This window comes from Mobula birostris, chromosome 17, assembly GCF_030028105.1.
Source record: "Mobula birostris isolate sMobBir1 chromosome 17, sMobBir1.hap1, whole genome shotgun sequence".
Taxonomy (NCBI): Eukaryota; Metazoa; Chordata; class Chondrichthyes; order Myliobatiformes; family Myliobatidae; genus Mobula; species Mobula birostris.
This window is the reverse complement of record NC_092386.1, coordinates 63,217,151-63,245,071: the sequence shown is the minus strand read 5'-3', so window position 1 is coordinate 63,245,071 and position 27,921 is coordinate 63,217,151. Positions and strand designations below refer to the sequence as shown.

Below are 27,921 nucleotides of genomic sequence, written 5' to 3'. Positions count from 1 at the left end.
AGGAATTCACAGCAAAAGGACGAGTCAAGAGCAAAAAGGAACTACAAATTAAAAGGAAAAAGCAGATCAGCTTTAGAAGCAAGCAAAACCAAAAAAAAACATCCCAGGACACAAACATTCTTATCAGAATGTACTGACTCAAGGTTTAGATTTGAGGTATTTGAATGCTTGCAAGCATTTAAAAATAATTCACATGTTCATGTAGATTTTTTATTTTCAATGAAATGGTAGCAGACTCTTTTAATCCACCTCTCCAATTTGACCTCCAGCAATAGACAACATATTTAACACCTATTTTCTGTTAAATCATTTCCTTAAAATGTTCACTACTTCATAAATTAATTGTCATCTAAATAACCCCAATCATATAGTTAAGAAACGTTCTATACTTGAAGCAATTTTATCTAATAACCATTGAAAATTTAATAATTTATGGTAATAATCCATTTGCGCCTCCTATTCGCATTGTCCCTCAGTAACATCTACCAAAGGTGTGGGGTAAAATCTAGAACATAGAAATCTACAGCACATTACAGGCCCTTCGGCCCACAAAGTTGCGCCAAGCATGTAACCTACTCTGGAAACTGCCGAGAATTTCCCTGCCGCATCGCCCTCTATTTTTCAAGCTCCATGTACCAATCTAAGAGCCTCATAACAGACCCTAATTGTATCCGCCTCTACCACTGTCACTGGCAGTGTATTCCACACACCCACCACTCTGTGTGAAAAACTTACTTCTGACATCCTCCTTGTACCTACTTCTAAGCACCTTAAAACTATGCCCCCTTATGTTAGCCATTTCTGCCCTGGGAATAAGCCTCTGGCTATCCACACAATCAATGGCTCTAAACAAATACCATTCCCTAATCCTATGTCAACGATCATCAAGCTGTGGATGAACAAGAATTTGGCAAATTACTGCACAATTACTGCACATATTATCCCAAGAGATACAAAAACTTCATGCACCTTAATCACCCTATTATAACTCACAGAAACTGAACCACATGTTTGTAAGTATTGTTATCAATTTCATAGCAGGAGGTTCAAGATCAATGTCTTGCTACCTTCACCTCACGTTGCCTCATCTTCATTCACACTACTTTTCCACAGTTTTACTGGCAGTGCTGATTTCTCCGCTACCCTCCTCATCGACTCTTTTAGGTCCACCCTGTACAAATAGATGTGCCATTGCTGCTAGACGCATCCAGGTTCATTTATTCAGCACTCCGCTGCACCATCTACTTAAGCCCCCTCCAAACTGAGTTCAAAGCCATTGTTTCTTACAAAACTTTTCTCCCTACATTCATGACCTCCAATGCCTAATGACCTTGTCTACATTTCAATAATCCTCCAAGAGGACCACAACCTTGTCGTGGTTTGGAGGCCTGCATGCCTCAATGACCTGGACAGCTGTGTTGGCTGGAGTCAGGGCTTTATGCTTTGGCTCTTGGAAGAGTCACCCATGCCAAACAGGTCAAAAGGTAAGGGCCAAACTATGAGTGGTCAACTGGTCCTCTAGGTTCAGGGGTTCAGCTCAGGGCTAACAACCCTGTCTAGCGAAACAAAACTGTTACGGAAACAGCAATGAAGAATTCTACATCTGAGTGTGATGGTACTCCTGACTATCCACCAGAGATTTGCGTGACTGACAGTAGTGAAAACTGAGAGGAAGTTGCTGACATGATGAAGGAAGCCCTGAAAATCGCCAGAGTTGGAGGACCTTCATTGCTGCCCTAAATGTCAGTGGCGTAATGGGCAGTAAGTAATGTTTCAATAATCTTCTTATGAATGCCACTCTTCACATCAACAAGTTTTCAATTTTTTAACCTTTTCTTGGGACTTCCTCCATGATCCTAGATGATTTCGAATCGCTTCTCAGTATGTTCCATTCCTTAGTTTCAATTCCTTGAAATGTTCATTTCTTGAGGGCTCCAAGGACTACACTTTACTTGACAATAGTAATATTCTGATTATTCTTAACCTCAATTCCATCATATCCAAGTAAAATATATATGCCAACTTTTGAAACACTGAACTAAACCAAAATACAATACCACAAAAGCCATTGCTGAAATGATTTGCTAGGGTCAACTGTATCTCTGAAATTGTAAATAGGATGGGATTAGGTGGGATTTAAAAACAAAGTATTACATTCTGTGATCAGAGTTTATCTCTGGTTTAAAAACTTATGTAAATTTATGAACCTAAGTATTGATGATTCCAGGTTCACTGCAATTATGAGTTTAAACATATTTTGCCCCTTCCTGATTACTGTAAAGATGCATAACCTAGATTGGGTTCTGTTAACAACAGGAATTCTGCAGATGCTGGAAATTCAAGCAACACACATAAAAGTTGCTGCCTGGCCTGCTGTGTTCACCAGCAACTTTTGTGTGTGTTGTTTGGGGTTCTGTTAATTGGGTGAGATTTTTGATGACCTAATGAACATTAAAGCCTCACATAACAGTGTGTAATATGATTAGAAAGAACAAACATGGGAAGCACCCCAAGTATTCAAAAGACTGACCACTTGATTCTCCAAAGACTGTTGCTCTGAGCTATGCATTAACAGATGGACAAGACTGCCAAAGAGGCAGAAACGGTTAGTGGAAAAATCCGAATCACTGACCAACTAACTGCATATAACTGAAATGATTTAATTTTATGTTAAGGAACAATTCTGGCCAATTTACTCATGAAACAGCTACTCAAAGTAATCCTATGCCTGAACTAGCATTATTCTGTTGTATTAGCTCCTTAATTATTTCAATATATTCTCAACATGCCCAAAGCTTATTCTTCTGTCAGTATTGAGGTCAGAAAACTAACCACACCCAAAATAATGTACTCAATTACAACAAACTGACAACTAACATTAGCACTGATACAAAATTAATGGCAATATTCCGGCTCCCCAATTTAAACCAGCAGCTATACACTGCCCAGTAGAAGATTTAAGACCGTAAATTTAGGAGCAGAACTAAGCCATTTGGCCCACCAAATCTGCCCCACCTTTCCATCATTGCTGATTTATTATCCCCATTCTCTTACCTTCTCTCAGAAGCCTTTGATGCCCTTACTAATCACAAACCCAATATCCACTTCAAATATACCAGATGAGTTGGCCTCCATAGCCATCTGTGGCAATGAATTCCACAGATTCACGATCCTCTGGCTAAAGAAGTTCCTCATCTCTCTACTAAAAGGACATCCCTCTATTCTGAGGCCATGCCCTCTGGTCCCAGACTCCACCACTATAGGAAACATTCGCTCCACATCCACTCTATCCAGACCTTTCAATATTCAATAGGTTTCAATGAGATACCCTTTATTCTTCTAAACTCCAGCGAGTACAGGCCCAGAGCTATCAAATGCTCTTCATATGATAACCCTTTCATTCCTGGAATCATTCTCATGAACCTTCTCTGGACCCTTTCCAATGCCAGCACATCTTTTCTTAGATAAGGGGCACATACACAGCTGCTCACAATACTCCGTGCAGTCTGACCAATGCCTTATAAAGCCTCAGAATTTCATGCTTGCTTTCATATTCTAATCCTCTCAAAATGCATTGCATTCAGCTTCCTTACCACCAACTCAGCCGGCAAGTCAATCTTTAGGGAATCCTGCACAAGGACTCCCAAATCCCTTTACACTCTTGATTTCTAAATTTTCAAACCAGAATAATATCAAAGGCTGTTTAGTTTATCCTTTATTTTTCAAAGCTCCTGCAATAACTCAAGATGCAAACTTGAAGACTCCAACATCAAATTACACCACTTAACATAAAAATATCTTCTGATCAATAGGACCTCCCACAATCACTTCCAAAGTTGTAATTGGTAATTGACAAGGAAGATGTCAAAATGCAATCCTTCAGTTTAATTTTAAAATTAAAGCAAGGCCCATACAAAGAGGTGGGCTCCAACTATTTATGCTTTACACACCAACAAGTTCTGCAAATGACTATAGACTCTTGTCCACTTGTAACAAAGCATATATTATATCAAATGTAAAATGAATAATAGATGTACCATCAGTCACAACACTTATAGGCAGAAGCATCAAAACCAGGAGGCTAGCACTTGGATCAAGGACAGGGAAAACCCTTAGTGCACACTGGGCTGGATAAAGTTTACCTGTGGTTATGTGAAGAATGGCCAGCTATTCCTTTTTTTCCCCCCAGAAAATGAAACAGGAATGAGACGGCAATCAGAGCTGATCTTCTGTTCTGTCACTGGACTTTCCACTTCCTATCCTACCTATTTGCTAAATTCCAGGGATGGCCAAGTAAATAGTTCAGTCCTATTTATCCAAATGGAATAATTAGTCTTAATTTTAAAACTGTGGGTAGGAAGTTACTTTTACTTTCATCTTTTTAATTATTTTATAGTTTAATTATATTTTACCTCCTTAATAATAATGTATTTTAATTAAATCTATGCAAATAGAATTAAGTGACTGGCAGAGACTTTTAAGACGGTTCAAATATCTTTGAGAGCAGAAAACCCTTAAAAGGGAATCAGGAAACTCCAGCAGCAAGATCTGCTGTCTGCAAATGAGTCACCTCTTGCAGCCATGTCCTAGTCATTGTATGAACACAAAAGCAAGCTCTCAAAGGTTAAATGCTATTGCAGAGATACAAAATAGTATATACCACCGTGGATAAAATACTGGTGATGGAAGCGAAGGAAAGGGGATAGATCCAAACAAGTTGGCACCAAAAATGGTCTAACCAACTCAATGGAAACTGCCTAAGTGCTGCATTGTTATTGTTTTCACTTCATCAAGCAGCGTATTCAAAAAATAACAACAACGAACAGGTAGATCCAATGTTAATAGATAGGAAGTGAGGAAAAGAACTAGCTGAAATACTGGAATAATTAATAACATTAGGCTCTTCTCATCCACCTATCACCTACCCCTGAGTCCCCTCTCCTCTCCCATCAGATTCCTTCCTTTCCAGCCCTTTACCTTACCCGCCCACCTGGCTTCCCTCACCAACCCTTAGCTATCCTCCTCCCCCTCTTCCCACCTTTTTATTCATTTTCCTGGATGTTGCCTGGCCTGCAGAGTTCCTCCAGCATTGTGTGTTGCTTAATATTAGACTTGATTATTGAGTTCTCAAAAGTCATTAGCATTGGTCTGATTTGGAAAGGCACAATAGCAGCTTTATTTCATCAGGAGTTTGAGGAGATTTAGTATGTCAAAGACACTTACAAACTTTCTACAGATGTACTGTGGAGAGCATTCTAACTGGTTGTATCATCCTCTGCTATAGAGGGACCACTGCACAGGACTGGAAAAGGTTGCAGAAAATTGTAAACTCAGCCAACTCCATCAAGGACACTAGCCTACCCAGCATCAAGGACACCTTCAAAAGGTGATGCTACAAAATGGCAACATCCATCATTAAGGACATACATCAACCCTTCTCATTGCTACCAGCAATCTAGTGGTACAGGTGCCTGAAGACACACACTCAACATTTCAGTAACATCTTCCCCTCCACCATTAGATTTCTAAATGGACAATGAACCCATGAACACTACCTCATTTTTTTTGTTCTTTTTGCACTACTTTAATTTTTTAAAAATATATTCTTTGTATTATGTATTGTAATGTACTACTGCAAAAAAATACAACATATCCCCATTATATTAAATCTGATTCAAATCTTCAACCTTTCATAAACTTAAAAAAATCCAGATCTTTGACTATATCTTAACCCTCATCAACCGGTACTAGCATGTTCACTGATGGACCAGTAACTTTGAAGACGCTTCTTCCGCACCTGAAAAACTGCAGATGCTACATGAGTGAAAGGAAAACATAAAATGTTGAAATCCACAAGAGGCCAGGCAGCATCTGTGGAGAGAGCAGTAACAGTTCATATTTCAGGTTGGCAGTCTTTCATCAAGAGAAAGGTTTTGCTGAAGGTCATTGACTGAAGTGAATACTCCGATTCTCTTTTTGCAGACACTGCTTGACCTATGGAGTATTTCCACATTTTCTGTCTGCTTTTATTTTCATACTGTTGCTTTTCAGATTAATAGAGCTCATTGGGTTTTTAACTGAACAAAACCTAATTTTTGGAAGTTTAGTGTGTCCCTTGCTCCACATCATTGCATACAATTGCTGATTAGAGGTTTGAAAGTTCCAGATGCCCCAGAATCAAAAGATATTTTGAGGCAATGAGTTACAGATATCACACCACCTCCTCACTTGGACCTTCATTGACAAGCAACTCACATGACTACTCTCTTACCAAAGCCCAAAACTGGTTTACTTTTAACATAGAACATTACAGCACAGTACAGGCCCTTCAGCCCATGCTGTGCTGACTTTTTAACCTACTCCAAGATCAATCTAACCCTTCCTTCCTATATACCCCTCCACTTTTCTTTCGTCCATGTGCCTGTCTGAGACAGACTTATCTCAAATTTAATTCCCATTTGAAAGTTACGATTGAATCCAAGTCTACTGCTAAAAAAAAAACATCCAATTTCTGGCTCTTTTGCCAATTACCTTAAATCTGTACCTTAATTTGCCACCAAACTCTATGCCAGTGAAACAAGTCTCCCAGCAGAGTTTCCACCCAAGGACTCTAAAGTTTGAATAATCAGTGCTTCTCTCTTGTGTACTGAATGGAGGTAATAGACAAATGCACTTTCAACTTTGAGTTTAGCTACTTCAGAAAATCATCAATTCCAGACATTGTATTTTATAGGTTTAGCATAGTACACTCTTCAGAATAAAATGTTGGCTTCTTCCACTTACACCTTCTCCAAAACAAACTTTTAATTATTCACTCATCCTCTTCCTGCACCACTTCTTTTAGTTTCTTACCCTCCACCCTACCATAAACTTGTGTTTGCTCAGTCTCAGCACCTTTTTCTACATCTTAAAACTGATTTCACATTGATGTGAACTGATAACTGCACAAGGACTGCTGTAGATCAATGGAAAAGCTTACCGCCACTTTCTGGGGGATAACTGAGCATTGACAATAATGGTCTTTCCCATATTCAAGAAAATTAGTACAAGTAGGAACTTTGAAATATCTCATGTTTGTCAATGTTTTAGATGTAGCAAAAAATAATAACAAAATTGGTAGACTCAAACAAATTATAGTGAAGTTGGGCATGCAGCAGGGAAACAAAGGCAGGAAATTTAGGGAAGATTCCAGTTGGAAAGAACAGAGGGATCAAGGAAGTTGAGAATTTAGCCCTTTAGCCATTCAATTAAATCAAGGCTAACCTATGTCCCAGGTTTGCGCATTTTCTGACATATTTCTGAATATCTTCAATTAAAAAAACAGCTAAAATATCAGTTAAAGTTTAGAGAATTCCAAACACCTAGATGCCAGTTTTACACCCTTCGTACTTTTTTGCATGAACCATTTTCCTCTGTATTTATCCATGGCTGTTACTTCTAGGCAAAGATATTCACATTGCTTTTTTTCCCCCAAAACTAAGCATCTCCCATTGAAACTTTGTCCATTTATCCACCTTGCCACATTCAGGCATTTCATCACATTAGCCATTAACAATTTAATCTTAGTACTCTTTTGCCTTTCTCCTTTCCAATGCGCCATTAATTCATAATATGATTACATTCAGATAAATATTCATGCATAGTTAGGTTGTTAATTAAATCTGACTCAAGACAAGATCAGTGGCACATTGCCAACTCAGGTTAGGTGACTGTTACTCTGGCAGGCACCACTGAAAAGATACACTACACAGCCACAATCTTCCTATTTCTTCTCATTTAATCCCAAAGGCATAATGGCGTTGGGTATAATTTCTACTCTTTCGCCCTGTTTGCAAAAGAAACATAAGCTCTAAACATATGACACTGGGAAAGGGAGGGAACAATAGGTAACATTTTGATTTAACCCATTAAAGGTAGAGGAAAGCAGACTCACCGGATCCACAAAATCCTGTACAACCCCCAGCTTGGTGTTTCTCAGCTCCAATATCAATCAGCACTCCTTCCCACCAGCTCGGATTGTACCTAGGTCCACGGTAGAGGAAGCAAGTATGTCTAAATGTGTCAAAGGCCAAATCACGAAACCGGTAAGCTGAAGGAAACTTTAAAAAAGTACACAAAGATATACCACTTTCAGCCCCAAATTTGGAATATGGAACACAAACCATCTATTGGAGCTGAAAGGAGCATTTAACCTATGTGCCACTAGCCCTTCCAAGACCCAGTTGCAGTCAAGGCTTTTATGTAGTAAATACCCTAATACTGCAGAAGCAACGTCAGGACTGTTATGTAAGCTGAATGGTAAAATGAAGACACCAAAAGTCTCCAGGCTACAGAAGTCATTGATCAATGATTCCAGTCTCAACACATTAATAAATCCTCCACTTCCACCAATCCCAACTGATGCTGACAGCTACTGCACCTGGTGACTCCAAGTTTAGCTTACCCTGACCAAAATACAGTAAACAGAGAGAAAAGGAAATCCTGGTGGTTCTGAAGTACTTACACTTGAGAACTCACTCATCCATTGTTCTTTGTCACTAATTTAGTGATGCCCTGACATTCAGGTATAGATAATCTTCAAGTACTCATAATTTTCTGTAGGTGTATACCAAACATATTGTCAAAGCTCTGTCAAAATGCAAAGAGCTCAACACTTACCTGACTGCCTCATTTACATACTGAAAACTGCAAGTGCAAAGTATTTGAAAATCTATGACTCTACATGGACATTACTAAATAGTTCACAATCAATGCGGGTGCAAATAAACTGAGTAAATTAGGGCCCAATCTCTACGGCTACCACTGAAGCCCTTCATGTACACAATGTTCAATGTTTAGATAGATACTTTATTGATCCCAAAAGAAATTACAGTGTCACAGTAGCATTACAAGTCCACTGGTATGCAAATATTAGAAGTGAAGTAAGAAAGAATAAAAATAAGTTACCTCAAACAGTCTAATAGGAGGGGGTCATTACTTCCCCAGTTCGAGGTTGACTCAGTATGGAGCCTAGTGGCCAAGGGTAAGAATGGCCACATACAGCACTCTTCGGAACAGCACAGTTGCCTTAGCCTAAAAGTGCTCCTCCAATCAGCCAAGGTGCGATGCAGAGGGTGAGAAACATTGCCCAGGATTTTCCGTAGGGTCCTTTGTTCTACCACAGCCTCCAGAGTGTCCCATTTGACTCCTATGACAGGAGCAGCCCTTCTAATCAGTTTATTGAGCCTGTTGGTATCACCTGTGTTGATGTCAATACACCACTGCATAGAAGATTGTACTGGCGACAACAGACTGGTAGAACATGTGAAGGAGAGGCCTGCATACTCCCATTGACAGTCTCCTCAGGAAGTGGAGGTGACTCCAGCCTTTCTTGTACACAGCTTCTGTTGGTGCTCCAGTCAATCTGTCATCCAGGTGCACCAAGTAGGCCCTCACCACATCCACTTCCTCCACCATCAAGAGTGACAGGGACCAGTGCAGGCATAGTCTTCTTAAATTCAATCACCACCTCCTTTGTCTTACTGATGTTGAGCTGCAGATTATTCAGCTTGCACCATTTCAAAGTCCTCCACCAGGGCCCTGTATTCATCCTCCCAATCTCTCTTTACACACCCAACTATTGCTGAGTCATCAGAGAATTTCTGCAGATGACATGACTGTGTTGTATCAGTGAAGTACACAGGGTAAACCAGGAAGGGAGCCAATACAGCCCTGTGGGGTCCCAGTGCGGCTTACAACCATGCCTGACACACAGCTCTGAAGCCACACAAACTGTGGTCTGCCAGTCAGGTAGTCTATTATCCAGAATAAAATGAAAGTGCCAATGGAATTACTAGTATTACTACTACAATTAAATCCAAAATAAAAACCAAAATGCCTGCATTGTTGGAAATCTATACAGAAGTCCAAATCTAAGCTGCTTATTACAGCCAATAGTATAAAGCCACCAACTCATTGAAAAGATATTGTACTGGTCAGTCTCTAATGGGAGGAAACCTCTTCCAGTCATCCAGTTATTGGAGAAAGATTCTCATTTTTAAAATATTTAAAGTAAATTTGTTTCAATAACAAAATCACAAAAGATAATTCAGATGCTGGGATTCTTGAGCAACACACAAAGTGGTGAGGAACTCAGATCAGACAGCATACTTCCCATCTGTTAAAAAAGTGTTATTTACTTATGTCTTCTTGCATTCAAAACAGCTTCAGAAGCTAAATGGGATGCTCAGCAAAGAGGATTTGTGCTTTGCCCAAAATGCCTGAAAGCACTTGCATGTTAAAAATGTTAAGAACTGGATAGGTAGAATCTTTTGATTGATATAAGCAACTGCTTATTTTAATTATACTGAGAATTACATCTTCCTATGGAAGCCACCAATACATATTTTCTGCAAGTAACAACTAGTATAAAATGAATAGCTCAATGCTCAACACATGATTTAAACTTGAATAAAAATTATTACCAGAATGCAAATAGAGAAAAGTGCTGACCATGTTAGAGTCGCCAATTCAAGAACGAAGACATTGGAAGGGACACACTTTATATGTTCTTTCTGTTTTAGGTGCTGAGTATCATGATGTACATTTTAGATAATCCCATGTTCAAACAGTGAAATATTATTTATGACAGAAGTACAGACAATACTATAAGTTTGAATTCATAAACTTAAGGAAAATACAGCAGAGAAGGGAGGGAAACGAGAAAAAAAAACACATCTTTTGAGAGTTTATTGGCTCAAAAAATTCATTCTTTCTTTCTCTGCTTATAACTTAAGCACTTAGATCAAATTATTTTATTTGGTAATGCTGGCCTGTTCTTAAATGGCTGCTGTAGCACACCAGATATTAATACATTTCTAGATTATAAGGTTGATGAAGAATAGTCACAGAACAGGACAGCACAGAAACAGACCCTTTGGCCCATCAAGTCTGTGCCAAACCATTAATCTGCCTAGTTCCATCAACTTGCACCCAGATCAAGGCTCTCCATTCCCTTCCCATCCATGTACCCATCCAAATTCCTCTACATCCGCAACTTGTGCTGGCAGCTCATTCCACACTCTCACCATCATCTTCTGAGTGAAGAAATTTCCCCTAATGCTCCCCTCAAGCCTTTAACCTTTTTGTAGCTTTAAAACCTTTAACTTTTGTAGCCACCATTACTGCATCATACTATCGAACTCAAATATCTCTATTCAGTAGAACACTTGGAGAAATATTCCCTGTGAAATTCACTGTTTTGTTTTACTACATCAGATCTCTACAATTGTTCTCTGAACCACCATTTATTTTGTATTTTGTGAAGATGAAGGTATTCAGACACAATTTCCAATAAATTAATTTAAACCTTATGCCACAAATCTTCAGGTAATTATCGACAAGGCCTGACAATGTAATAAAAGAGCAACTGGACAGTTTGAAACAGCAATGCGAAAAAGCCAAAAATAAAATTTATGAACAAAGTAGCAAATTTAAAAATGTATGTAATAGATTAATAGCTTTAAATCAAATTGCTCAGTCACTAGATTCATACCACCTATCATGTGCTTCTTTCCACTATTACTCACTGGGAAACAGCAGCAACCAGAATCTCTTCTGAACAGATGCTGGTAAACCGTCAATCACATCTTCGAATCCTCAAGAAAACATGTTAGTAATTCAGCATGAGCTTTAAAAAGCAACACACACACACACACACACACACACACACACACACACACACACACACACACACACAGGGTTTAGCATGGGCAAATCTAAACCCATGCTCTGAAATTGCATCAGTTTTGGACTATTGATTTAAGATTCAACAGCATTTGATTAAATCAAATTAGATCAGGAATATTCAGACAGTGCTTTACAAGTGTCTCCTGTAAACAGGAAGCCTTCTGAACATACAAAGATTAGACAGTGCCTCACACACTCAGTTTGTTGCCCTTAGGCAAGCTATAAATTTCAAAATCCATTTCTCAAATTCACCTAATCTGTCCCTGACCCAGTCACCTGTTGCTGCTGCAATGTTCTCACTCACACTAAAAGTAAAGCTCAGTTAATGCAGTAAAAGTAGCACCCAGCTAATGAGAAGCATGCACTCCAACACTGTCATTACTGTTTACAGGAGATGCATTGTTTGCAAACTTTCACTGTATATAGTTTTGATCATGCCTCTACCGTCACCAGATATTTTGTACTACTTTCAACCTTGAGTGTTTGATTGTTCATGTACATGTCTGGGAAAGACCAATTACAAGGCACATTCTCAAAAAAAGGGGGATAGGGTCACATGATTCACATTAGATCATAAGAGCTCTGTACAGACTCCAATCACCTAGAAATGTTCCTTCCTTAGCTAACTGTGTGCAAATCTGTGTGATAAACTTCGACACATCAATTTTTCTTCATAAGCAAAACAGTTTCAAAAATAGTGGAATATTTACTGAAGATGCCAAACCAGAAAATGTAGTATCCTGATTAGAAAATCAGCTTAATGAAAATCTGTTGTATTTGTTTGTATATTGGCACATGGTTACAGTGCAATGACTAACATTAATTATTTTGCAAGAATTCACTCAGTTTTTCATGTATTGTCATGGCATGGCCTGGCCTGGAATTGCACCAGGGACAATGCATGCTGGAGCCAGGATGAGAGTTTATATTGAAATTCCTCAGAGTGAGCTATTCACCTCAGCTGTCTAGCCAAGGGAAGAGACATGGCACACATTTCTCTACAAGAGGAAAAGCAAAACTAGTGGACATAATTTAACAATTATCTTCTCTTCTCAAAACAAGTACAGCTGTTGCAACCCAGATGGAAGTGAAAACATAGCCTTAAGCAGTTACTCCCATACACTATATATGACAACAGCTATATCCACAGTAAACCACCATTATCCACTAGCTCCACAGTGCTAACTATTTATACATTCACACATTCCCCATTTATATCAGGGACATACCTCACATAATGCTGCATTTAAAATATTAATATCAGGATATGTGACTTCCAGAAAGCAAGAATTACTATGACAATTATTATTTGTTTCAGTTTCCTGAAAACATTTCAAAAATAAGTTTTTTAATTAGTAGGATTATTGCAAAAGATAAAATTTTTTAAAAAACATTTTCAAATCACAGAACCTCTGCAAATGCTGTCAGGAAGTAAGTGTAGATCCAAAACATACACTTAAACACTGCATTTACTCCATTTCCAAGTGTGTCACATTAATATAATAAACTCTGAACCTATTCTATTACATTATCAAAAATAGTATTTTAAGTGTTTTATAATGCTGGAAATGTGCCAAATAACTTCGATAACTCTTGATAAGACCATTCCATTCTAAATCAAAATATGCAGGTCTATGCACGTGCAGGGTGGCTGACCTTAGTTACAACATTTTCTACTTCCACAGAGTATATCCAGTTTTTAAACAGGGATCAAAATGACTATTTTCCTTTTAATGATCAAGATTAGATGTTAGTACTCAATACTAATGACATCTTAGGAGATCATATTGGAATGCTGAAGAGAAAACTAGTCATTTCTGCTTCTTTGAAGTGCACAGTCCACAAACTGGTTATCACTACACAACCTGCAAAGTTTATATATTATTTAATAATTAGCATTAATCAAAATAAATCTAACTTCTATACTAATCATGTCAGTTTGTGCTGTGCAGAAGCACCATAGAAGGCACACCATTGAAATATTGGCACAAGCTGCTATCTGTCACAAGGATCTTATCTATCACATGGATCCTATAGATTTAAACAACACTCGGCTCCTACCACTGTATTCATTCTTCATGTGAGAAAATTAGACCTTTTGGAACTTGCTTCTCTATTATGGCAAGATTTAGGCTTACTCCAATGTTCCCCCAGTCAGTAAATCACAATCTTATTTGCTAGCTCAAATCTGCAAGCAGCAAACAATTGCTTTCCTTCAATTAACCATCATATTGAAGAGAAGGAGAAAGTCAAAAGATAAAGAAGGGAAAAATTATAACAGAATAGGAATAGCATTGTATTAACATAATAGTATGCCTAAAACAAAAAAAAAAACACTAATTAAAATAGTGGAAGAAACTACAATGGAAATGAGCTCAGATACCTTCTTTTCCCGCAGACTTTTGATTGCTTCGTGCTTCATAGAAAACCATTGGTATGTGAACTTACCAATCTAATCGAGTGTAATTTAATAAATCTTTCTATGTTGTGCATTGAGGTGAATTTCAATAGATACACACTTCTTTTAAAAAAAGATGCAAGTGAAAACTGGAAACCAGGTCTATTTACTTCCTGTGAATTGTACACTGAGAAATTTCAGTGCTACAAATGGATCGGTTCAGGGAAACAAAGACTATACCAAACAGTCTTCACATGTGGTGCAATGGCTAAAACAGAGCTCATAGAACATAGAATAGTACAGCACAGTACAGGCCCTTCGGTCCACAATGTTGTGCCAACCCTCAAACCCTGCCTCCCCTATAAGCCCCCACCTTAGATTCCTCCATATACCTGTCTAGTAGTCTCTTAAACTTCACTAGTGTATCTGCCTCTACCACTGACTCAGGCAGTGCATTCCATGCACCAACCACTCTCTGAGTAAAAAACCTTCCTCTAATACCCCCCTTGAACTTCCCACCCCTTACCTTAAAGCCATGTCCTCTTGTATTGAGCAGTGGTGCCCTGGGGAAGAGGCGTTGGCTATCCACTCTATCTATTCCTCTTATTATCTTGTACACCTCTATCATGTCTCCTCTCATCCTCCTTCTCTCCAAAGAGCAAAGCCCTAGCTCCCTTAATCTCTTATCATAATGCATGCTCTTTAAACCAGGCAGCATCCTGGTAAATCTCCTCTGTACCCTTTCCAATGCTTCCACATCCTTCCTATAGTGAGGCGACCAGAACTGGACACAGTACTCCAAGTGTGGCCTAACCAGAGTTTTATAGAGCTGCATCATTACATCACGACTCTTAAACTCTATCCCTCGACTTATGAAAGCTAACACCCCATAAGCTTTCTTAACTACCCTATCCACCTGTGAGGCAACTTTCAGGGATCTGTGGACATGTACCCCCAGATCCCTCTGCTCCTCCAAACTACCAAGTATCCTGCCATTTACTTTGTACTCTGCCTTGGAGTTTGTCCTTCCAAAGTGTACCACCTCACACTTCTCCGGGTTGAACTCCATCTGCCACTTCTCAGCCCACTCCTGCATCCTATCAATGTCTCTCTGCAATCTTTGACAATCCTCTACACTATCCACAACACCACCAACCTTTGCATTGTCTGCAAACTTGCCAGCCCACCCTTCTACCCCCACATCCAGGTCGTTAATAAAAATCACGAAAAGTAGAGGTCCCAGAACAGATCCTTGTGGGACACCACTAGTCACAATCCTCCAATCTGAATGTACTCCCTCCACCACGACCCTCTGCCCTCTGTAGGCAAGCCAATTCTGAATCCACCTGGCCAAACTTCCCTGGATCCCATGCCTTCTAACTTTCTGAATAAGCATACCATGTGGAATCTTGTCAAATGCCTTACTAAAATCCATATAGATCACATCCACTGCACTACTCTCATCTATATGCCTGGTCACCTCCTCAAAGGACTCTATCAGGCTTGTTAGACACGATCTGCCCTTCACAAAGCCATGCTGACCGTCCCTGATCAGACCATGATTCTCTAAATGCCTATAGATCCCATCTCTAAAAATCTTTTCCAACAGCTTTCCTACCACAGACTTAAGGTTCACTGGTCTATAATTACCCGGACTATCCCTACTACCTTTTTTGAACAAGGGAACAACATTCACCTCCCTCCAATCCTCCGGTACCATTCCCGTGGACAACGAGGACATAAAGATCCTAGCCAGAGGCTCAGCAATCTCTTCTCTCGCCTCGTGGAGCAGCCTGGGGAATATTCCATCAGGCCCCGGGGACTTATCTGTCTTAATGTATTTTAACAACTCTAACACCTCCTCTCCCTTAATATCAACATGCTCCGGAACATCAACCTCACTCATATTGTCCTCACCATCAAGTTCCCTCTCATTGGTGAATACTGAAGAGAAGTATTCATTGAGGACCTCACTCACTTCCACAGCCTCCAGGCACATCTTCCCACCTTTATCTCTAATCGGTTCTACCTTCACTCCTGTCATCCTTTTTTTCTTCACATAATTGAAGAATGCCTTGGGGTTTTCCTTTACCCTACTCACCATGCCCCCTTCTTGCTCTTCTCAGCCCCTTCTTAAGCACCTTTCTTGCTTCCCTATATTCCTCAATAGACCCATCTGATCCTTGCTTCCTAAACCTCATGTATGCTGCCTTCTTCCACCTGACCAGATTTTCCACCTCACTTGTCACCCATGGTTCCTTCACCCTACCATTCTTTATCTTCCTCACCGGGACAAATTTATCCCTAACATCCCGCAAGAGATCTCTAAACATCGACCACATGTCCATAGTACATTTCCCTGCAAAAACATCATCCTAATTCACACCCACAAATTCGAGTCTTATAATTTGCCTTTCCCCAATTAAAAATTTTCCTGTCCTCTTTGATTCTATCCTTTTCCATGATAATTATAAAGGCCAGGGAGCGGTGGTCACTGTCCCCCAGATGCTCACCCACTGAGAGATCTGTGACCTGACCCGGTTCATTACCTAGTACTAGATCTAGTATGGCATTCCCCCTGGTCGGCCTGTCCACATACTGTGACAGGAATCCGTCCTGGACACACTTAACAAACTCTGCCCCATCTAAACCCTTGGAACTAATCAGGTGCCAATCAATATTAGGGAAGTTAAAGTCACCCATGATAACAACCCTGTTATTTTTGCACCTTTCCAAAATCTGCCTCCCAATCTGCTCCTCTGTATCTCTGTTGCTACCAGGGGGCCTATAGAATACCCCCAGTAGAGTAACTGCTCCCTTCCTGTTCCTGACTTCCACCCATATTGACTCAAAAGAGGTTCCTGCTACATTACTGACCCTTTCTGTAGCTGTAATAGTATCCCTGACCAGTAATGCCACCCCTCCTCCCCTTTTTCCGCCCTCTCTATCCCTTTTAAAGCACTGAAATCCAGGAATATTGAGAATCCATTCCTGCCCTGGTGCTAGCCAAGTCTCTGTAATGGCCACTACATCATAATTCCATGTATGTATCCAAGCTCTCAGTTCATCACCTTTGTTCCTGATGCTGCTTGCATTGAGGTACACACATTTCAGCCCTTCTACCTTACTGTCTTTACACCGTTTATTCTGCTTCTCTTTCCTCAAAGCCTCTCTATATGTTAGATCTGGCTTTACTCCATGCACTTCTTTCACTGCTCTATCGCTCTGGGTCCCATCCCCCTCGCAAATTAGTTTAAACCCTCCCGAACCATGCCAGCAAACCTACCTGCAAGGATATTGCTTCCCCCTCGAGTTCAGGTGCAACCCATCCAATCTGTACAGGTCCCACCTTCCCCAGAAGAAATCGCAATGATCTAAAAATCTAAAACCTGCCATATTCTCAAACTTTTGTTGGAAACTGATCACTCTCCACTGTTACCTCTGTGTCATTATACTTAACTTCCATGATAGTCAATACTGAGGACATCAAAGGGTCAATTAGATCCTGTGTAATAACACCCAGCCCCCTTTATTTAGATTTAATTTCACATTTGGATTGCATAAATGTTCTTAAATAAGTGTACTGATTACAATTACAGCCAACCTACTGTATTGAGTTGTTCATTTTGATTCCTGAAATTGCAACTGATTATTCAGGACAGACCCAGCTTTTGGACCCTTACCAAATATATAAACTACTAATTGGTTAAAATTGCAGCAACTCCTGCAGGCTGGTTAATTGATGCAATGTTTCAATTTTAGGCAGCAGCACACACCAATGCACCAGAAATAAAAACACATAACTTAAAGCAAGACAGACCTTACAAATTGATATAGCAAGCGTCCTGCCAGAATGGGCTGAATGGAGTTCATCTAAGATGCTTCTATCTGAAATATCTTTTCTCTACTCAATGATTCGGGCCATCTATTAATGTAGTTGATTTGCTTCAAAATATCCTGTTATAATACAGTATAGGTTTCAGATGCTTGATCCTGCTGTGATCTCTACTTGCTCAGTTTCAGAATCGTTCCACTCGGTGTTCAGTCCTTCCCTTTCCTGTGTCCAGATAATTGTTAGGAATTGTAGTCACACAAGAATGACCCTTTCTCATTTTCAAAGAAGGATCTTTAACCTTTAATAGTAATAGAACATAGAACAATACAGCACATTACAGGCCCTTTGGCCCACAATGTTGTGCTGACCCTCAAACCCTGCCTCCCATATAACCCCCCCACCTTAAATCCTCCATATATCTGTCTAGTAGTCACTTAAACTTCATGAGTGTTTCCACCACTGACTCAGGCAGTGCATTCCACATTCCATGCACCAACCACTCTCTGAGTAATAAAACCTTCTTCTAATATCCCCCTTGAACTTCCCACCCCTTACCTTAAAGCCATGTCCCTTTGTATTGAGCAGTTGTGCACTGGGGAAGAGGCGATGGCTATCCATTCCTCTTATTATCACCTCTATCATGTCTCCTCTCATCCTCCTTCTCTCCAAAGAGTAAAGCCCTAGCTCTCTTAATCTCTGATCATAATGCATACTCTCTAAACCAGGAAGCATCCTGGTAATGCAAACTCTCTTTCTACAGACAGTGCTTGAACTGTGGAGAGTTCCCATAACTTTGTTTCTTTTTATATTTCAGATTTCTAACATCTGCAGATTTTAACCCAGTACATAGGGCCCTTGGGATTATCAAAGGCCACTCCTTACTTCTATTATAAATAAATTTATAAAATACAACCACACATACCTTTTCATCGCCATCTGTTGCTGTGGCTTCTACTACTTTGTTTCTGTTTAGTTTCGTTTTCACCCATTTTTCAATCTTAGTGTTGAACTTCATGAAGGTCACATAGCATCCATAGCCTAACAACAAAACCACACTCTCCCACCAAAAAATGGCGTTATCCAGGAAGAACGCAATAAGTAAAATTAGGTCAATAATATAAAAGGTCACATCTCTGAACAGTGGCCACCAGGTAAGGTACAAAATTTCTCTGGAGAATACAGCACACATTCCGATTACAAACAGGATGTTGAACACTGCGGAACCCACTATGGTCCCAATCCCAACGTTGCTGTGAGATATAAAAACGCCTATTAAGGAAGTGAAGAGCTCCGGGGCTGATCCACCTGCTGCCATAAAAGTTGCCCCCGCCACATCATCCAATATTTTCAGTTTATCAATGATTACTGTCAATGACGGTACAAAAAACTCATCGCACACAATGGCTAAGGCTATAAACATGTAAATCATGCCAATGATGTGGAGTAGGACAGCTCCTTTCCTTCGTTGCTCCACTGTAAAAATATCTCTAGGATAGTCTCCAACGTTGGCGCTATTATTCTCAGGGGACGTGGCTGCCGGCACTTCGTACCTTAAAGCCAGTTCGGACCCGGCGGTATAATTTTGAAGCTTGAATATTTTCTGCTTTTCCTCGAACCCCAGTAGAGTTCTGCGTTGGACCTGTGGTTTTGCTGAGTTGGTTGATGTCCAGGCAAAGGCACTGAATAAGATCGAGAACGCGCTGAGAGCCATTAAACCGAGACAAAAGCCCACAATTCGCGACAGTCTCAGTTTCCTCTTGGCCTGGTACCTGTGCTTTCGGAAGAACCGGGGATCCGGAGAATGTTGCTGCTCTCTGCAACACAGGCCCATCTCCACAACTTCCGCGCTGAAGCTCTTCGAATTCATGGCTAGCCTCTTCTTGACTTTACAGGAAAAGTTGTGTCTATTTTTTTAAACGTTGAATGTTTATAGCAGAATTCTTCATTCACTACCCGTCTTCATGACTTTGCGAGGAAAGGCGTATGAAAGCCGACTCATACTTTAAAATGAAATTTGTTTTCTGCTGGTGGTGGAATTGATGCAAGTTTTAACGCCCTGCAAAATATTAAAAAAACATTTAAACACCTGAATATATTGAGTGTTAATGGGCGATTATAATAATTAGGCATTTTAAAATCACATGCACAATTGGATTAAACTCAATGATAAATGTACTTAAATATGAAACAAGACTTGTCTTTACGCCGCTTTACCGAGAGCCGCGAGGACTGCAGTCTTACTCCCTAACGTTCTGGATGAAATCTGCCTTTCCTGTAGTAGCAGAAAGGGAGGGGAAAGAGAAAATAATAATCTGCCGAAGCTCGGGTTTTTAAATCACAGTCCAGTGACCCCTGCTGGTAACTGCAGCAAGAGGAGATGGGGTGCGAATAGGGTCCACCGCAATGGCCTTCATTTGTTTCCTGCTACTACAATCTTTTTCCATCTCGCTGTCACAGTGGCAGAGCCGGACACCACCACGCAGTTTAGAAAAGGGGCTTTTCCACACTTTTAAACTCCAGAGACCCAGGTTGTGCCTCAATGTACGGGTCATCGTTAAACGGGAACCGATGGGTGGGTATTGATAGGATTAGTGTAAATAACACTGTCCTGAGTCTTCCCAAAGCAAGGAAGGGGAAATATTCACCTGGGACAACGGTCTCTGTCTTCCTCCGGGGCATATACACCAACACAATAAATGGGCAAATGGGTTTCACGGGTCAGTTAGCTCATTCCTGGTTTCGAGAATGTCGACGTGGAACTGCAGTCTACCAGACCCTAGCCAACAAGTTCACGATTCTTTGGAAAAGGGATGAAGTAACCACGGTTCGGAATTTAAATTCACGTTCAGGTAAAGCCGAGTAATACCGAAAAATCTCCAGCCCAGTGTCATCCGAGCAGATAGGGAGAAGATAAAATATAACCACCAACAATTACAATGAGCTCTTTTAGCTTGCGTTCAATTAAGATTTGGTCTGACCCAACAGCGGCAATCTGCTTATAGTCTTACATTACGACAGATTAAAGGGATTCTTGCCCTTTTGTCTTTGACGAAAGATCAGAAGCGCAGGGGAGGTACAAATCAAACTGTGAATTTCAGCAATATTGCTCCGATTCACTGCAGGTGATTATTCATCAAACAGTTTGGTGTCAGAGAACAAAGTCCGCAGCCTTACATCCCTTCATAGAAGGGAAAGGGATATCAGTTACCATACATCTTTTAAATGAATCAAGGAAAACAACCAATGAACTATGTACGGTCCATCTAACATTTCACAGCAACGTTTCCAAGCTTTTACTAAAACGCACGAGACGACATGTGTTCCGCAGTATATTTGTTAATCTTTGCCTACATTGAATACCTTCGAGGCACTCGCCTCCCCAAATGCAGTTTGATCACGTACAGGTGATGTTTTTAATGTTCCCTCATCGCTACCTGTGTATAGATAATCACTAGTGAAAACAATCTTGTAAATCTTGATTGAACTTACAATTTCTTTTATTTTTAAAGCATTGTTTTCGGATGGATGCGTATTGAGAGTTTCCACTAGGAAAAAAAGGGCTTACCGGGTTCCGTAGCGGCAGTCTGAGTGCGAACGCTCTCTGTCTCTTCACATTGAGCCACCGCTGCTGTGCAGCCATCAGGAGGAGCTCCGGGACATTGGCAGCAGGCGGGATTCGCACACACTCATCCTCCTTCACCCGCAGCTTTCATCCTCAGGGGACCGCAAAAACCGAGGAGACATACTCTTAGTTTAAGACGCCAGTGTACCACGTGAGCATCATTTTAAACGCGTCTTTATTCATACATAAAATACATTTCTTTCGCCGTCTAGCTTTATTTCTCGGTCAATCTAAGGATAAAGCATCAAATAATCGGGAGGCTGTTCTTTTTATACAGAAACTGTAGTCATGGTTACGAACGCGGTATATTTGAACGCACAACAGAAAAATAGATAATTGATTTTTAAGCGCTAATTTCCGGGGAAAATATGGGTTATATCTATGAAACTGGAAGTTGTTTTGACTGAGTTTCTGCACCCCAACATTTACACGGGATCGAGGATCCAGCCACAGAGAATTTCAGTGTAAGGTTCGGCGTATATTGCGTCAAATCCTCTCGAAAATGCTTCTCAATGAACTGAACACAATCAATAGATCTGTCGGTGGTTGTCAACATTATTCCGCTATTACAAAACAGCTGTTTAATAAAACAATACTGTCAACTTAATGTTTGATGTTGGTTGTAAACAAGTTGAGGGTTTATAAAAGTTTACCCCTGCTGTACTCGCGTGGCACGTTTTGCGCATTCCTGCGATGTTTACCGACCACCAAGCAGTAGTGCAGGCAAAACTTAACGTGATCAAACTCGTTTCGTTTGCTGACTGCACTGCATCAATTGTGGTTAACAATCTATTATTCTGCAGTGATAGAACAGCTGCTGATTAGACAACTTGTCTAAGTCAGCTTGTTTTGTTAATACATAATTATTTCTCTTGAATGCGGGATGAGATGGTCATGGGATGCAATGCGCTGGGTCCAATGTTTCACGCGGATTTCAACAGCCCCAACCCCCACTAATCCCAGGTTTATCTTTTGTATTTTTGTAGCTGAAAGGATTTTGTCAACTGGTATTAAGCGTATAAAAAGGGAGGGATTGCGACCAGTGCCAGTAAATTGTACAGTATATTCACTAGAAATCTGCTCTCGGGTGAGAAGAGGCAATGTATCAAATGCACTGGTTTAAAATTGCTTAGAATGCAAATAGTTTGGACAAACCATTGAACACCAATGCTACTTTATGCAAATAAAGAATACCATAAAATTTAGTGCACTTTTTTAAGAAAAGCAGCAACTGAACGCCTAAACCCTATTGAAGAAGATGGGGGTGAGGGGTCACTCCCTCCAACAAGCAATCAAGTCTTTGTCAAATGCAGCAGAAGAAAGCAGCAATTGGATTTGGATTAAAAGGAAAGACAACAACTGGGCTGCAAGATGGAGGGTATGGAACCGAGGGGGGTGTATCTGGGACGCCAGGTAGCACCGCTGAGCCCTCTGGAGACGTCGTGGGCTTATCAACGAAACGTCAAAGGAGGGTGCCCACCTGATGACTCCGATGATGTACCTACCCTCCCTCCTTGTCACCACTCCAAACCCACTGCCAACATCGAGAGTGCCAACTTACCATAGGGATTGAAACATCAAGTCCTAGTAGCCCTACTACTAACGTACAGGAATTGTACATTTATCAACGGAATAAAAATATTCTTTTGAACGTTAAATTCTAACAAACTGTTAAATCTTGCAATATTAAAATTAAAAGCAAACAATCTGCACATGTACATTTTAACTAAATACAGTTTCAGTATGAAATAGGCTCGGAAAATGTCACGTTTAATATGGAAGCACATGCTGCAGATTGTGATAAATCTGCCCTTGTAGTAGTCTTTTTCTAGCAGTTTTCTTCCTGTCCTACTCTTTCGTGACTTCAGTAAGTTATTTAACATCGGGATCCCAAACTCCAATTTTTCCACACCTACATTTTAAAGAAGGCCTGGAGACTAAACTGTGTAAGTATATATCTGGGGGCTGAGTGAAGTCAACATGGAGTACAACAAGCAGCTTAAGTCCCTTTACTGATGACCAGGGCCTTTAGTAGGGATATTAAACAAGGAGAGAATGGTAACACATTCAAAATGCTGGAGAAACACAGCAGGCCGGACAGCATCTATGGGAAAGAGTAAAGCATCCACCTGTGTCCTGATGAAAACCTAAACTGTTTTCTCTTTACAATAGTTGCTGCCTGCCCTGCTGAGTTTCTCCCGCATTTTGTATGTTGCCTGGATTCCCAGCGTCTGCAGATCTCCTCTTGTTTGTGGAAAGAGACCATGGCGCCTTCCTAGAAACAGATTGAGGACTGAAACCTTACTGCGTCATACCCTAAAATAGAAATTAGAGAATGCCTTGTTTCTTTTTTGGAATCATTGCTTTGTTTTTCCTACCCATTAGATTCTGATTTGTAGAAAAATTATGTTAATGGGCAGGAAAAGAAAGCATAAAATAATTCAAATCCTTGTCCCAGAAATTTAAGATGCTCTCTAGTCTCACCAGTGCTCAGTGAGAAGAGCACACCTGTGTATGCAGGTGGACAAGTTGTACTCCATCTCCAGGGACACCTTGGCATAAACAGAGCAGCAGATGATAGTAAACTGAACCTGCTCATGGATAGCAGCCTGGGGCTGTTATCCTGGCCAGGTCCAGGAGCAGGTGCCACTTTCCTTCTCCTTGTCTTCAAAGACTGGGTGAGCATCATGAGGTAGAAGTAGATGGAAGACCTGCTCTTTAAATAGTGGAAGAGATATAATTACTTTATATTGGTGATGTCCCCTCTACACTCTCAGTCCTGCTGGCTTTTGACCCAAAAGATTGACCAGCTCTTTGCTTCCACAGACGCTACACTTAAGTGAAAATATGATGATCACTTGCCATAAAAGTATATGAAAGAAAATTAATGCTGTTAAGCACCTAATCTAGACCACTTCAATGTGGAAGCTATATGAGATGATTAACCAGTGTTCACAAGTATATAGAAGAAAGAAGAATTAGTTATTTCCATAATTGAGAATGTATAGTGCCATAAAAAATATAGCACAGAAATAGGCTCTTCGGCTCACTTAGTCAGTGCTGAACCATTTAAACTGCCTACACCCATCGACCTGCATCTGGGCCATAGCCCTCCATACCCCTTCCATCCATGTGCCTATCCAAACGTCTCTTAAACATTGAAATTGAGCTCACAAGCACCACTTGTGCTGGCAGCTCGTTCTGCACTCTCACAACCCTCTGAGTGAAGAAGATTCCGCTTAAACTTTTCACCTTTCACCCTTAACCCATGACCTCTGGTTGTAGTCCCACTCAACCTCAGTGGAAAAAAGCCTCCTTGCACTTACCTCATCTATACCCCTCATAATTTTATATACTTCTATCAAATCTCCCCTCATTCTTCTGTGTTCCAAGGAATAAAGTGCTAATCTACTCAATCTTTCCTTATAACTCATGTTGTCCAGTCCCGGCAACATCCTTGTAAATTTTCTCTGTATTCTTTCAACCTTATTTACATCTTTCCCGTAGGCAAGTGACCAAAACTCCACACAATACTCCAAATTAGGCCTTACCAACATCTAATTCGACTACAACATAATATCCCATCTCCTGTACTCATCACTTCAACTTATGAAGGCCAAAGTGGGAAAAGTTTTCTTTACAACCCTATCTAGCTGTGACACCAATTTCAAGGGATTATGGACCTGCATTCCCAGATCCCTTTGTTCTACTGCATTCTTCAGTGCCCTGCCGTTTCTCTGTGTAAGACCTACCCTGGTTGGTTACCCCGGTTGGAAGTACAACGCCTTGTGCTTGTCTGCATTAAATTCCATCTGACATTTTTCAGCCCATTTTTCCAGCTGGTCCAGATCTCGCTGCAAGCTCTAAATGTCTTCCTCACTGTCCACTAAACCCCCAGTCTTGGTGTCCTCCACAAATTTGCTGATCTAGTTAACCATATTATCTTCCAGATCATTGATATAGATGACAAACAACAACAGACCCAGCACTGATCCCTGCAGCACTCCACTCATCACAGGCCTCTAGTCAAGAGAGGAAAACGTCTACTCCCTCTGTCCTATGTGCTACTTCATCTTGAATGTCAAGTGACCAAACCTTCTTGACCAACCTCCCATGCGTGACCTTGTCAAATACCTTGCTAAAGTCCATGTAGATAACCTCCACTGCCTTCCCTTCATCAACTTTCCTGATAACTTCCTAAAAAAAACTGTAAGATTGGTTAGACATGGCCTACCACAAACCACACACAAAGCCAAGCTGACGATCCCTAATCAGTCTATGTCTATCCAAACATGCATATATCCCTTCCCTTAGAATGCCTTCCAATAACTTTCCCACTACTGATGTCAGGCTCACCGGCCTAAAATTTCCTGGTTTATTTCTAGAGCCTTTCTTAAACAGTGAAATGACATTAGCTATCCTCCAATCCTCTAGTAAATCACCTATTGCTAAGGATGAGTTAAATATCTCTGTGAGGAGCTCTACAATTTCTGCACTTGCCTCCCATGGGGTCCAAGGGAACATGTTATTAGGTCCTGGGGATTTATCCACCCTAATTTGCATCAAGACAGCAAACTCTTCTGAAATCTGTAAGTAGTTCATAACCTTGCAGCTGCCTTGCCTCACTTCTGTAGATTCTGTGTCTATCTCCTGAGTAAATACAGATCCCCCCCCATCTCTTTTGACTCAATATTTAGATTAAGGATCTTCCAGAGGACCCATTTTCTACCTTACTATCCTTTTGCTCTTAACATATCTGTAAAATCCCTTAGGATTCTCCTTCACCTTGTCTGCTAGGGCAACCTTGTGCCTTCTTTTACTCCTCCTGATTTATTTCTTAAGTGTTCTCTTGCATTTCATATACTCCATAAGTACCTCTTTTGTTTCTACCTGCTATGCACCTCCTTTTTTTTTCTTAACCTGGGCTTCAATGTCTCCTGAAACCCAAGTTTCTTTAAATCTGTTATCTTTAGCTTTTATTCTGACAGCCACGTACAAGCTTTGTACTCTCAAAATTTCACTTTTGAAGGCCTCCCACTTACCAAGTACACTTTGCCAGAAAACAACTTGTCCTAATCCACACTTGCCAGATCCTTCCTGATACCATCAAAATTGGCCTTTCTCCAATTTAGAATCTCAATCCATGGACTGTATCTATCTTTTTCCATATTTACTTTGAAACTAATGACATGATGATCACTAGATGCAAAGTGTTCCTCTACACAAACTTCTGTCACCTGCTCTCTTTCATTCTCCAATAGCAGATCAAGTATCGCACACTCTCTCATTGAGACTTCTATGTACTGATTAAGGAAACTTTCCTGAACACACTTGACAAACCCTATCTCATCTAGTCCTTTTACAGTATGGGAGTCCTAGTCAAGATGTGGAAAGTTAAAATCACCTACTATTTATGTTTCTTGCAGCAGGTAAGATATTTCTACAAATTTGTTCTTCTAAATATCATAGAGTTGGGTGGTCTATAATAAAGCCCTTTTAATGTAGTCATACCTTTCATATTCCTCATTTCCACCCATAAAGCCTCACTAAATGAGTTCTCCTGTCTGTCCTGACTGAGCACTGCCATGACATTTTCCCTTACTAGTAACACCATCCCTCCCCCTTAATCCCTTCTGTTATGTCGCATTTAAAACAACAGAACCGTGGAATATTGAGCTGTCAGTCCTGCCTCTTCTGCAACTAAGTCTCACTAATGGCTACATTATCATAATTCCATGTGTTGATCGATGCTCTGAGATCATCTGCCTTTCCTACAATACATCTTGCAATGAAATATAGGCAGCTCAGAATATTGGTCGCAACATTCTCAACCTTTTGATTCCTGACCTTTTCTTGAGGTTTTAACAAGACCTGTCTCCACATCCTCTGGTTCCCATCCCCCTGCAACTCTAGTTTAAACCGCGCCCCCCCTCCCCCGCCCCAATGCAGCATTAGCAAACCTGCCCAATAGGTTATTAGTTCCCCTCCAGTTCAGGTGCAAACTATACCTTCTGTATAAGTCCCACCTTCCCTGGAAGAGAGCCCAATGATCAAAAATCTTATGCCCTCCCTCTTACACCAATTCCTTAGCTACATGTTAAACTGTATCACTCACAACATGCTGGAGGAGCTGGAGCGTGTTATGAGTGTTGCTTTGACCCCAGCATCTGCAGATAATTTTGTGTTTATGTTAAACTGTATAATCTTCCTCTTTCTGACCTCACTAGCATGTGGCATGGGTAATAAACCTGCGATCACAAGCCTGGAGGTCATGTCCTTTAACTTAGCAACTAACTCCCTGGAACTCACTTCGCAAAACCTTGTCACTCTTCCTGCCTT

At 40.5% G+C, this 27,921-nt stretch overlaps 1 protein-coding gene across 1 annotated transcript in view; it reads right to left on the bottom strand.

The window, feature by feature from the left end:
* The window catches only part of slc24a2 (solute carrier family 24 member 2), a 250,813-nt gene extending 230,915 nt beyond the window's left edge, over nucleotides 1-19,898 (bottom strand). Inside the window, exon 1 of the mRNA XM_072281116.1 lies at nucleotides 18,879-19,898. Within this exon, the coding sequence (XP_072137217.1) occupies nucleotides 18,879-19,827 (949 nt within the window). The 5' untranslated portion in view covers nucleotides 19,828-19,898. The remainder of the gene's footprint in view (nucleotides 1-18,878) is intronic.
* Between the last annotated feature and the right edge of the window lie 8,023 nt (nucleotides 19,899-27,921).